A 13,236-nucleotide genomic window follows, 5' to 3' on the forward strand; every position below is an offset into this window, starting at 1 on the left:
AAAAAAAAAAAAAAAAAAAAAAAAAAAGAAAGAAAGAAAAGAAAGGAAAAACAAAACAAACACAAAAAGAGAATTCAGTGAAGTCAGGAAAATGATACACAAACAAAATGAGAAGTTTAACAAAGAGACAGAAATCATAGAAAAGAATCAGGCAAACTCTGAATCTGGAGAATGAAATGAAGAAAAGAACAATATACAATAGAGATCATAGGCACCAGACTTGGTGAAGGAGAGGAAAGAACCCATGAGATTGAAGACAGGATCTCTGAATTTATCAGTTCAGAGAAAAACAAAGAAAAAAGGATGATAGAAGAGAGGAAAGCCTATATAATCTGTAGGATATCATTAAGGAGACAAATTAGCAAATCACTTCAGTTCTAGAAGGAGAAAAAGGGAGAGGGTACAGAAAGCTTTTTTAAGAAGTGATGGCTGAAAACATGCCAAATTTGAGTAAAGATTTGGATATCCATAATAAGCCTCTCAAAAATCAAAGACAAAGATGTAGCAAGAGATAAAAAGCTTATAACTTACAAGGAAACCCCCATAAAGCTACCAGTGGACTTCTCAGCAGAAGCTTTACAGCTGGGGGAGGCAGATAATATATTAAAAGGGCTGAAAGAAAAAAACTGCCAACCAAGAATACTTTACCCTTAAAAGCTGTCTTTCAGAAATGAAGGCTAAAAGGAGACTTACTCAGACAGACAAAAGGTGAGGGAGTTCACCACTAGACTTACTTTATAACAAAGGAAAGGAGTTCTTCAAAGCTGAAATGTACACTTATTAGTTGCATGAAACCATATGGAAGTACACAACACACTGATAAAAATAAGTATGTTGTCAAATTCAGAATATTCATACTCTAATATGGTGGAATGTGAAGCACTTAACTCTATTAAAAAGGTTAAAGGAGAAAGTATTAAGAATAATTTAGCTCTAATAATTTAATGAATATATAATATACACATGTACAGATGGCAAAGAGACTCATGAAAAGATGGCCAGCCTCACTAATCATCAGGGAACCGCAAATCAAAAGCACAGTGAACTATCACCTTATGCCTGTCAGAATGGTTAGAATCAAAAATACAAGAAATAACAAGTGTTCAAGTGTTGCTGAGGATGTGGAGAAAAAGGAGCCCTTGCACACTGTTGACAGGAGTGCAGATTGGTGCAGCCACTGTGGAAAACAGTATGGAGGTTCCTCAAAAAGTTAAAAATAGAAATACCATATGATCCAGTAATTTCACTACTGAGAATTTACCCAAAGAAAATGAAAACACTAATTCAAAAAGATATATGCATCACTATGTTTATTGCAGCATTACTTATAACAGCTGAGGTATGGAGCAACCAAAGTGTCCACAATAGACATGGATAAAGAAGAAATGGTACATATGTACAATGGAATATTATCTCAACCATAAAAAAGAATGAGATCTTGCTATTTGTGACATGGATGAAACTAGAAATTATATTATGCTAAGTGAAATACGTCAGACAGACAATGATAAATACTGTATGATTTCATTTACATGTGGAATCTAAAAAACAAGATAAATGAATAAACCAACAAAAAACAAAAACAGACCCATAAATACAGACAACAAACTGATGGTTGCCAGAGTGAGTGAAATTAACAAAATGGGTGAAGGGGAGTAGGAGATACAAGCTTCCAGTTAGGGAATGATTTAGATATAGGAATTAAAAGGTACAGTACAGGGAATATATAGTCAATTGTATTATAATAGCATAGTATGGTGACAGACGGTAACTACACTTGAGGTCAGCACAGTGTAACATACAGACTTGTCCAATCACTATGTTGCACACCTGAAACTACTGTAACATGTGTGTCATCTATACTGCAATTTAAACAATGAATATACAGTGTAAAAAGAGGTAAATTGTGATATCAAAAACATAAAGTATGGGAGTAAAAAAGGTAAAATTTTACATGTGATCAAAGTTAACTTGTTAATAATGTAAAATAGACTGTTAGAGCCATGAGGCATTTTATTTAAGTCTCATGGTAACCACAAAACAAAACCTATGGTAGATTCACAAAAGACAAACAAAAGGGAATCTAAGTTACCACTACAACAAAAATTCATCAACTCATAAAGGAAGACAGCAAGAGGGAAAGAAAGGAACAAGGATACTACAAAAAAAGCCAGAAAATAATCAAGAAGATGGCATTAGTAAATCCTTAAGCTATCAATAATTACTTACTGTAAATGTAAATGAATTCTAGTCTCCAATCAAAAAACACAAAGTGGCTGAAAGAATAAGACAGACTCAACTACATGCTGCCTAAAAGAGACCCAGTTCAGCTTTAAGAAAACACATTGGCTCAAAGTGAAAAGGAAAAAGATATTCCATGCAAGTGGAAACCACAAGAGAGACCAGGGGAAGCTATACTTACATCAGACAAAAAAGACTTTACACCAAAAAAAGTAACAAGAGACAAAGAAAGGCATTATGTAAATGATAAAGGGGTCAATTTATCAAGATGTAACAATCATCCAAAAATGGATGGAAAATGCAGACAGAAAATCTATAAGGAAATGTTGGACTTAAACAATACTTTAGCTCAATGGAACCTAACAGACATGCAGAGAACATGTCATCCAACAACAGCAGACTATACATTCTTCTCCAGCACACACAGAACATTCTCCAGGATGGATAATCATGTTAGATCACAAAACAAGTCTTAGCACATTTAAGAAGACTTGGGATCATACCAAGTATCTTTTCTGACCACATGTTATAAAACTAAAAAACAGTAGCATTTTGGACAATTCACAAATAAGTAGAAATTAAAAAACAAAACAAAACAAAACATTCCTGAACAACCATGGAGTTGTTCCAAAGAATAAGTTAAAAAGGAAATTAAAAAAATATCTTCAGGGGCGCCTGGGTGGCTCAGTTGGTGAAGCGTCTGACTTTGGCTCAGGTCATGATCTTGTGGTTCATGAGTTCAAGCCTCGCATCGGGCTCTGTGCTGACTGCCAGCTCAGAGCCTGGAGCCTGTTTTGGATTCTGTGTCTCCCTCTCTCTCTGACCCTCCCCTGCTCACACTGTCTCTCTCTCTCTCTCAGAAATAAATTTAAAAAAATTTAAATATATATATATATCTTCAAATGAACAAAAATGGAAAGACAACATACCAAAACCTATGGGATGTTGAAAAAGCAGGTCTAGGAGGTAGATTTACAGCAATAAATAGCTACATCAAGAAAAAAAATTACAAATAAACAATTAAATATACACCTCAACTTGGAAAAGGAGATCAAATTAAGCTCAAAGTTAGCAAATATAAAGATCAGAGCAGAAATAAATGAAATAGGCTAGAAAAACAGTAGAAAATTTCAACGAAACTAAGAGTTGATTTCTGAAAAGTTAAACAAGATTGACAAACCTTCAGCTAGACTAAGAAAAAAAGAAAGAAGACTCAAATAAAATCAGAAATGAGGGGCAGCTAGGTGGCTCAGTCAGTTAAGTGTCCTACTCTTGATTTCAACTCAGATCATGGTCTCACAGTTCATGGGTTTGAACCCCACACTGGGCTCTGCTCTGACAGTGTGGATTCTGCATGGGATTCTCTCTCTCTCCCTCTCTTTCTTCCCCTTTTCCACCTGTGTGCACATGTGTGCTCTCTCTATATAACCAACCAACCAAACAAACAAACATTTAAAAAGTCAGAAATGAAAGAGGAAACATTACAACTGGTAACACAGAAATACAAAGGATCATAAGAGACTACTATAAACAACTGTGTGGCAACAAATTGGACAACCTACAATAAATGGATAAATTCTTAGAAACATACAACTTACCTAGATTGAACCATAAAGAAATAGAAAGTATGAACAGGTCAATACCAAGAGATTGAATCAGCAATCAAAAACCTCCTGACAAAGAGAAGCCCCAGACCAGATGGTTTCACTGGCAAATTCTACCAAATATTTAAAGAATCGACACAAATACTTTTCAAACTCTTCCAAAAAATGAAGATGAGGGAATACCCTCAAACTTATTTTACAAAGCCAGCATTACCCTTGTACCATAGTCAGATAAGGACATTACAAGAAAAGAAAACTATGGACCAATATCTCTGATTAATACAGATACAAAATTCTCAACAAAATATTAGCAAACTGAATTCAACAGCACATTAAAAGGAACATACACCATGATCAAGCAGGATTTATTCCTGTGCTGTAAGAATGGTTCAACATACACAAATCAATAAATATGATACACCACACTAATAGAAAAATAAAAATCACCTGAGCATCTTAATAGATCCAGAGAAAGCATTTGACAACATGCTTCATGATAGGAATGCTCAATAAACAGAATATAGTAGACACATGTTTCAATTAAACAAATACCATTTATGACAAGCCCATAGCTAAAATCATACTTAACAGTGACTGACTGAAAGAAATCTTTTCCTCTAAGATCAGGAACAGGACAAAGGTACCACTCCTATTCAACATAAAACTGGAAGTCCTAGCCAGAGAAATCAGGCAAGAAAAAGAAATAAAAGGCATGTAAATTAGAAAGGAAGCAGTAAAACCATCTTTGTTTTAGAATGATATGATCTCATATAGAGAAAATCCTAAAGACTCCACCAAAAAACTGTTAGAATTGATAAACAAATTCAGTAAAGTTGCAGGATACAAAACCAATGTACAGAAATCAGTTGCATTTCTATACACTAACAGCAATATACCTGAAAAAGAAATAAAGAAAACAATCTTATTAACAATAGTATTAAAAACAATTGGATTAGAGGAATTAATGTTGTTAAAATGTCCATTCTACCCAAAGCCATCTCTAGATTCAGTGCAATCCCTATCAAAATTCCAATGGCGCTTTTCACAGAAATAGAACAAACAGTCCTAAAATGTATATGGAACCTCAAGAAGACACCAAATAGCCAGAGCAATCCTAAGAAAGAAAAACAAAGCTAGAGGCATCACACTTCCTGATTTCAAATAATATTACAAAGCTATAATAATCAAAACAGTATGATACAAGGGTAAACACAGACAAAAAAGTGAGTGGAATAGAATCAAGAACCCAGAAATAAACACCTGCATATATGGACAACTAATATTTAACAGGGGAGTCAAGAGTACTCAATGCAGAAATGATTGTCTCTTCAACAAACACAGTTGGGAAAACTGGTATCCACATGCAGAAGAGTGAAACTGGACCCCTATCTCGCACCACTCCCAATAGATCAAATACTTAAACATAACACCTGAAACTGTATAACTCCTAGAAGAAAATGTAAGGAAGAAGCTCCTTGACATTGTTCTTGGCAACAATTTTTTGGATATGACACCAAAACCACAAGCAATAAGAGCAAAAATTAATAAGAAGGACTATACCAAACTAAAAAGATTCTGCACAGCAAAAAGAACAAGCAATACAATGAAAAGGTGATCTACAGAATGGGAGAAAGTATTTTAAACCACATACTGGAATATCAGATAAGGGGTTAATATCCAAAATACATAAAGAGCATCATACAACTCAACAGGAGGAAAATGACCCAATTTAAAACTGGACACAATCTAAATAGACATTTTTTCCAAAGAATACATACAAAGGCCAACAGGTACATGAAAAGAGCCTCAACCTCACTAATCATCAGGAGATGAAAATCAGAACCACAGTGAGATGTCCCTTACACCTATTAGGATGGCTGTCATCAAAAAGACAAGAGATAACAAGTGTTGGCAAGAATGTGGAGAAAAAATAACCCCTCCTGGGGCACCTGGCTACCTCTGTAGATACAGCATGTGACTCTTGATCTCAAAGGCTGTGAGCTCAAGCCCCATGTTGGGTGTAGAGATTACTTACAAACAAAATCTCAAAAAAAAAAAAAAGTAACCCCCATGCACTGTTGGTGATAATGTAAATTGCTACAATCAGTATGGAAAACAGTATGAGGAGTTCTCAAAAAATTAAAAATATTACTGTCATATGACCTAGCAATCCCACTTTTGGGTGTATATCCAAAGGAAATAAAAACAGGATCTTGAGCAGATATCTGCACTCCCATGTTCATTGTAGCATTCTTCACAATAGTCAAAATACAGAAACAACTTAAGTGTCCTTCAACAGATGAATGAATTTTAAAATGTGGCATATATGCATACAATGGAATATTATTCAGCCATGAGAAAGTAGGAAATCCTGCCATTTGCAACAACATGGATGGACCATGATGGTATTATGCTAAGCCAAATAAGTCCAAGAAAGGCAAATATTACACAATATCACTTATATATGGATTCTTAAAAAAGGAGAACACATAGAAACAGTAGAATTGTGGTTACCAGAGGTTAGGAGATAAGTGAAATGGAGAGATGTTGGTCAAAGGGCACAAAATTTCCAGTTATAGGATAAGTAAGTTCTGAAGATCTAATGGACAGCATGGTGGTTATAATTAACAATATTGTATTATATATTTAAAAGTTGCTAAAAGAGTGGACCTTAAACATTTTCACCACAAGAAAGTACTGGTAATTATGTGACAAGACGGAAGTGTCAGCTAATGCTGTGGTGGCAAACGTTTTGCACTGTATATGAGTATCAATTCAACATGGTGTACATCTTTTTTTATGTCTATTTATTTAAGAAAGGTTGTACATGTGCACCATGGAGGGGTGGAGCAGTGGGGGGACAGAAGATCCCAAGTGGGCTCTGTGCTGACAGTAGAAAGCCAGGTTCTAAGTCACGAATCATGAGATCATGACCTGAACTAAAGTTGGATGCTTAACCAATTAAGGCACCCAGGTGTCCCAAAATGGTGTACATCTTAAACTTACACAATGGTATATGTCAATTATATCTCAATAAAGCTGGAACAAATAAATAAAAACCTTCTCCCAAAAACAAAGCCCTGACTAAACTGGGTTTGTCCATTTTGGTCATTAAAAGACCTGACTGGGGTCTGCGAGAACCATTACTTCTCAGTAGTTTTGTCTCATCATGTAAAGACATAGTTTTCAGAATGGTGCTGCTGTGCCCAAATAGTTCCTGACTCTTCCTTTTTCCATTAGCCTGAAGCTATAGGTTGAATGAAAATATACAAAAGCAAGTCCTTAAAGGAAAATACAAGATCACTAAAGATGAAAAAATAAAAATAAAACCCTTTCATTGGGAACAAAATAAATATTAGAGACTACTACCTCAGAATCTAATTTTTAGGGCCAGTTATCACCTAAAAAAACTAATGTCTTTATTTCTCAAAGGTCATCCTTTCCTTCATCAGATACGTTTTCCATCATGTAGATAAATGTTTCACTACCTGGACTGCACATTGGAACCATATAGAGAGCTTTTTAGAAATAGCCCCGAAAGATTGATCTACTTCATCTAAGTACATGCTAGCAGTAGGATTTTTAACTGACATATAATTTACCTACCATAAAAATAAACCTTAAATGAATATATATATATTTGGTGGCTTCTATTATATTCACAAAGGTGCACACCTTCACCTACTAATTCCAAAACATTTTAGTCTCCTCCACTCTTGAAAAAAACCCCATACCCTTTATTAGTTATTCCCCATCTACCTTTTCTCCAGCCACTAATCTATTTTCTGTCTCTATAGACTTGCTTATTCTAGGCTTTCATATAAATGGAATCATATAATAGTGATCTTTGATGTCTGGGTGCTTTCACCTAGCATAATGTTTTCAAGGTTCAAACATGTCATAGCATGCATCAGTACTTCATTCCCTTTGATTTCCTAATAATATTCCATTGTATGGCTGTACCACCTTTTGTCTCTTTATTCATTCATCCACAAGCAAACGGACATTTGGGTGTTTCCACTTTTTGGTTATTATGCATAATTCTGCTATGAATGTTTGTGTACATGTCTTTGCGTAGACATGTCTTCAGTTCTAGGAGTGGAACTGTGGAGTCAAATGGTAATTCTATGTTTAACTTCTTGAGAAAATGCCAGATTGTTCTCCAAAGTGGCTACACCATTTTATAATGCCACCAGCAATGTATGAGGGTTCCACTTTCTCCACATCCTCACCAACACTTGTTATTGTCCCTCTCTTTTATTATAATCATCCCAGCAAGTGTGAAGTGGTATTTCATTGTGGTTTTGATTTGTAGTTTCCTAGTGACTAATAAGTGTCATTTCATGAGCTTATTGTAGCCATTTGTATATCTTTGTTGGAGAAATGACTATTCAAATCCTTTGCCCACATTTTATTTGAATTATTTGTCTCTTGATTGTCATATGAGCTATTTATATATTCTGGATATAAGTTTGTTGGCATGGGCACAGTCTAAAAGCTTCCCCATCAGAATTACCTGATCAGAATCAGAATCAGGTGATTCTCATACAAACTGAGCTTGAGAACCACTGATGTAGAAACAAGCCTCAAACAGATCATATTATCAGAATAAAATAAGTTTGATTCCATGTCTTCCAAGAAAAGTAATATTCATTAAATAGCTCTTACAGTTTTGTCAAATAGAGAAATTAATGTATGAATAATCCCTGAACGATCATGATCATCCTAGAAGTAAAACTGCTAAAGACCCACCTTTGAATGCTTTTCAATAAACTGGCACAAAGTAAAGGTCAAACATCCACTTGAAAAAAAGTAATTTGTGGTCATCTTTGTCTGAACCTTGGAATTCTATGAATGAAATATTCATTATAGGTCTGGGCACGCAAGGGTTCTATCCATATTTGGTAATTATGCTATGCAAAAGGAAACACAAAAATTCATTCAAAATAAGACAATCTTATTCTCAAAAGCAATCTTCAGTCCGAGCTTACATAAACCGCTTTTGAAGGCCTTTACAAAAATTGTCCTCTAGATTCCTCATGCGATGCAAATGGAACATTTTAGCTCACATTCGAATTGCTTTCTTTTTTTGATTCCTAAAACCAGCAACAAAAGGCTGACCTTGTGAGATCTTTCTACACAAGTCAATAATGAGCCATTTGCAGGGGAGCTCCATTCCTTTAAAACAGAGTTCTCAAACGTGGTCCCTGAACCAGCAGCATCAATATCGCCCATGAACTAGTGAGAAGTGCACATTCTCAGGCCCACCCAGAACCTACGCTGCGGATGGGTCCCAGTAATCTGTGCTCTAATCACCCCAAGAGTTATTTCAATGCATGCTCAAGTTTGAGTACTTACTTCTTTAGAATATTTTCCTGGCATTTCTCATTCACGTGTAAAGCAGCTGCCGTTGGTTACGGCCCTATGCCGAACAGTCACCACACACTCCCTAATTGCCCTGAGGCACTAAGAGTCCCAATTTTTTTTTTATTTTAGTCAATTTCTCCATAGCACGGAGCAAACCCCATGAATATCCCAATTTCAGCACTTTCAACTCTTTCTTTCTTTTTTTTTTAAAGGTTTTATTTATTTTTGAGAGAAAGAGAGACAGCATGAGAAGGGGAGGGTCAGAGACAGAGGGAGACACAGACTCTGAACACAGGCTCCAGACTCTGAGCTGGCAGTCAGCGCAGAGCCCGACGCGAGGCTCGAACCCACAAACCGCAAGATCATGACCTGAGCCGAAGTCAGACACTTAACCGACTGAGCCACCCAGGCGCCCCAGCACTTTCAACTCTGAAGAATACCCAATGCTGGGGCACCTGGCTGGCTTAGTTGGTTGAGCGTCCGACTTTCGCTTAGGTCATGATCTCGCGGTTCGNCTCTGAACACAGGCTCCAGACTCTGAGCTGGCAGTCAGCGCAGAGCCCGACGCGAGGCTCGAACCCACAAACCGCAAGATCATGACCTGAGCCGAAGTCAGACACTTAACCGACTGAGCCACCCAGGCGCCCCAGCACTTTCAACTCTGAAGAATACCCAATGCTGGGGCACCTGGCTGGCTTAGTTGGTTGAGCGTCCGACTTTCGCTTAGGTCATGATCTCGCGGTTCGTGGGTTCGAGCCCCGTGTCGGGCTCTGTGCTGACTGCCAGTTCAGAGCCTGGAGCCTGTTTCGGAGTCTGTGACTCCCTCTCTCTCTGACCCTCCCCTGCTCACGCTGTCTCTCTCTCTCTCCTAGAAATAAATAAAACATTTTTAAAAAATTAAAAAAAAAAAAGAATACCCAATGCTTCAGATGGAGTGGCATAAAGTAGAAAGCCATCATGGTATTTTTCAGGAACGCCTATTTTCAGCAGGTTCAAACCAATATGAAGGCCTAAATATACCTCAGTACACTTAACGTTTTGCTATCAGAACTAGGATTGAATCCCAATTATTAAATCTTGTAGGAGCAGATTCAGAGAAGGAAGCCACGACTAGCTAAAAATCTGTATGGGAGAAGTGTCCCTCCGCGGAATGCCTCTAGGGGCGGGGCAAGGATGAGCGCCAGTCTCACGAGGTGAGGTGCAGCATTGCTCACAGGAGCCACCCTGGGCGCAAGATCTGCCTGCTCCATGCTTTGAGCTGACACACACTAAAGCTAGCTAGCTTGCCGGCTATCTTCTGTGTCTCTTCTCACTTCCCTAGGGGTTAGACTTCAGGGTCTACAGCTGGCAAAACCCCAGGGGGTGGGGTCCATCTTTCTTTACTCCCATCCCTACCTCCCATCTCAGTAAAGGCTTCTGGGATGGCTGCCGTGGAACTAGGACATTCGTGGAACATGCTCTGAATCAGTGGTCACGACTGACATGCTAACCAGGGCTAGGTTGGTGGGCTCGAGGGCACCTGTATCGTCTACAGCGTCAGCTGTTTCAAAGCTCCAACTCTCTGGGGACTTGCAGAAAGAAGAGCAGTCCCAACAGCAAGCCTTATGATTTTTCTAGACACACTAGAAATTCCCAGTTATGCACACTTTCCTAATGTGTGAATGGTAGCCGCTAACACAACAAAACTTACTCATCTACAACCTAAATCAAGTCATGAGAAAACACTGGACAAATCCAAATTGAGAGACGTTGCACAAAATAACTGACTTGGGCTCTTCAAAACTGTCACTGTCATAAAAAACAAAGGCAGACTAGGGAGTTGCGCCGGGTTACAAGAAACCGAAGACAAGAGACACCTGAATGTAATAAATGATGTGGATTTACTTCTGCTCTAAAGGACTGTCCATAAAATCTGAATAAGGTCTGTAGATTAGATAAGAGGAGTGTAGGAATCACAAGTGCTCAACTTGATCACTGTACTACAGTTACATAAGAGAACATTCTTGTTTTTAGGAAATAACCACTGAAGTACTTAGTGGTAAAGGGGCACTACATCCACAACTTATTCTTAAATGGTTCAGAAGAACATATAAGTAAATAATTCCTAAATTATATATGTATGTATATTTATATCATAGTATAANTATAATATAAATATATATGTTTATACATTAAAAGAGAGAAATACATAGAAAAAGCAAAGAGAATGATAAAGCAAATGTGGTAAAATGTTACCATTTAGGGAACCTGAGTGCTTACAAGTTTTCTGTAAGTGTGAAATTTTGCCAAAACAAAAAGTTAAAGGGGCACCTCGGTGGCTCAGTTGGTTGAGTGTCTGGCTTCAGCTCAGGTCATGACCTCCCTGCTTGTGGTTTCAAGCCCTGCGTTGGGCTCTTTGCTGACAGCTTGGAGCCTGCTTCAGATCCTGTGTCTCCCCCTCTTTCTGCCTCTCCCCTGCTCGTGCTCTGTCTCTCTCTGTTCCTCAATAATAAATAAATGCTAAGAAACATTTTTTTAAAAAGTTAAAAAAATTACTTTCCAAGTCAAACAAAATCCATGTGTCAGCAGGATGCTGGTCTGTGATCTCCGGCCTCTAGTATCTTGGGGTCTCAGAAATCCCCTCAGACACCCTCAAGAATCTCTCCCTTTCACCCTAACTCCCATCCCTATCTCCAGGAGCAGGGCAAAGAGTCCACAGCAGCCTGGCATCTGGTAGCATCTCACAAAAACCTAAAGCCAGGTCGCACTGGGAAGGAGGGTGAAGCCACAGCTCAGAAGCAGGCCTGGTGCCACCTGAAAGGCCCTAGGAAGCAGGGAGGGACTGGCAGCTCCAGGGGTGCTGGGCAAACCAAGAGCAATGTGCTTATTTCTCTAATTTCTCTTACTAAGCGTAGCCCAGGCGGTTAATCACCAACCTCACACACGACAGCATGATTCTCTTCATCTTGGGCCTCGATTAGTTCAGCCAGGAAGTACTCGCCGTAAGTTTCCCTCAGAATGGTGTCATAGCGCAGAAATATCGGCATGAGATCATCATGATCTTCTACCCTGTTTAGTGCAAAGGCTTCATTAATTTCAGTGTTCCTTCCTTCAGTGGAGCACCTACTATGTGCCAGGCCCTGTTCTAAATGCCAGGAACACAGCAACATGCTCATGACATGAACTTGCATTCTTAAGGGAGAAACAGAATGAAACTATAGCAAATACAACGCTTCAAACATTTCAAACTGTGGTAAGTGCTCTGGGATGGAGAGTGACAGGGTCAAGTGGTCAGGGAAGACCTCTCTGAGGAGAGACATCTGAGCTGAGACCCGAATGAAGAAAAGGGAAGAGAGCTATGTGAAGAGAGCTGAGGGTGGAAAATTCCAGGCAGAGGGAACACACTCAGCATATTTGGGTATGGAATGTGGGCCATCATTTGTCCTGAGACAAAGGACAGAAAGCTAGGAACAGCATTTCCCAAACGTCTTCCAAAGAGCACTACTTCTATGACATTGTCCCTAGCTTCCCCTTTGTCCCTCCAAAAGAATTCCAATGTCTAAAGACAATTTCCTAGTATAGGTGCCCTCTGGAGTGTCACAGTTTCATACTAAAGACTGAGAAGTACTAGGATAAATATGAATATTTAACCTAGTTTATGCATTTGCCCAACATGGACCCATGGTACCCTTTATGCTTATCAAGTTTGATGGAGAACAGATACCATGGTATTAACCAGCCCTTCTGACTCACAGAAAGTTCCAGCAGCTCCTCTGTCATTTTGCAAGGTTCTAGAGCTGGTTCCTTTATATTCTAGTTGCTCTTTAAAAAACTTTTTAATGTTTATTTTTTGAGAGAGACAGAGTGCAAATGGGGGAGGGGCAAAAAGAGAGGAGACACAGAACCTGAAGCAGGCTCCAGGCTCTGAGCTGTCAGCACAGAGACCAATACAGGACCCAGGGACCGTGACATCATGACCTGAGCCAAAGTCAAATACTCAACCAACTCAGCCACCCAGGCGCCCCTCTAGTTGCCCTTTTAAACC

At 38.5% G+C, this 13,236-nt stretch overlaps 1 protein-coding gene across 1 annotated transcript in view; it reads right to left on the reverse strand.

Moving 5' to 3' along the window:
- CFAP61 (cilia and flagella associated protein 61) overlaps window positions 1-13,236 on the reverse strand; it is a 273,021-nt gene that overhangs the window by 235,557 nt on the left and 24,228 nt on the right. Inside the window, exon 6 of the mRNA XM_077750174.1 lies at window positions 12,128-12,260. Coding sequence (XP_077606300.1) covers window positions 12,128-12,260 — 133 coding nt within the window. The remainder of the gene's footprint in view (window positions 1-12,127; window positions 12,261-13,236) is intronic.

Source organism: Crocuta crocuta, unplaced genomic scaffold (assembly GCF_008692635.1).
Source record: "Crocuta crocuta isolate KB4526 unplaced genomic scaffold, BGI_CrCroc_1.0 scaffold209, whole genome shotgun sequence".
Classification (NCBI taxonomy): domain Eukaryota; kingdom Metazoa; phylum Chordata; class Mammalia; order Carnivora; family Hyaenidae; genus Crocuta; species Crocuta crocuta.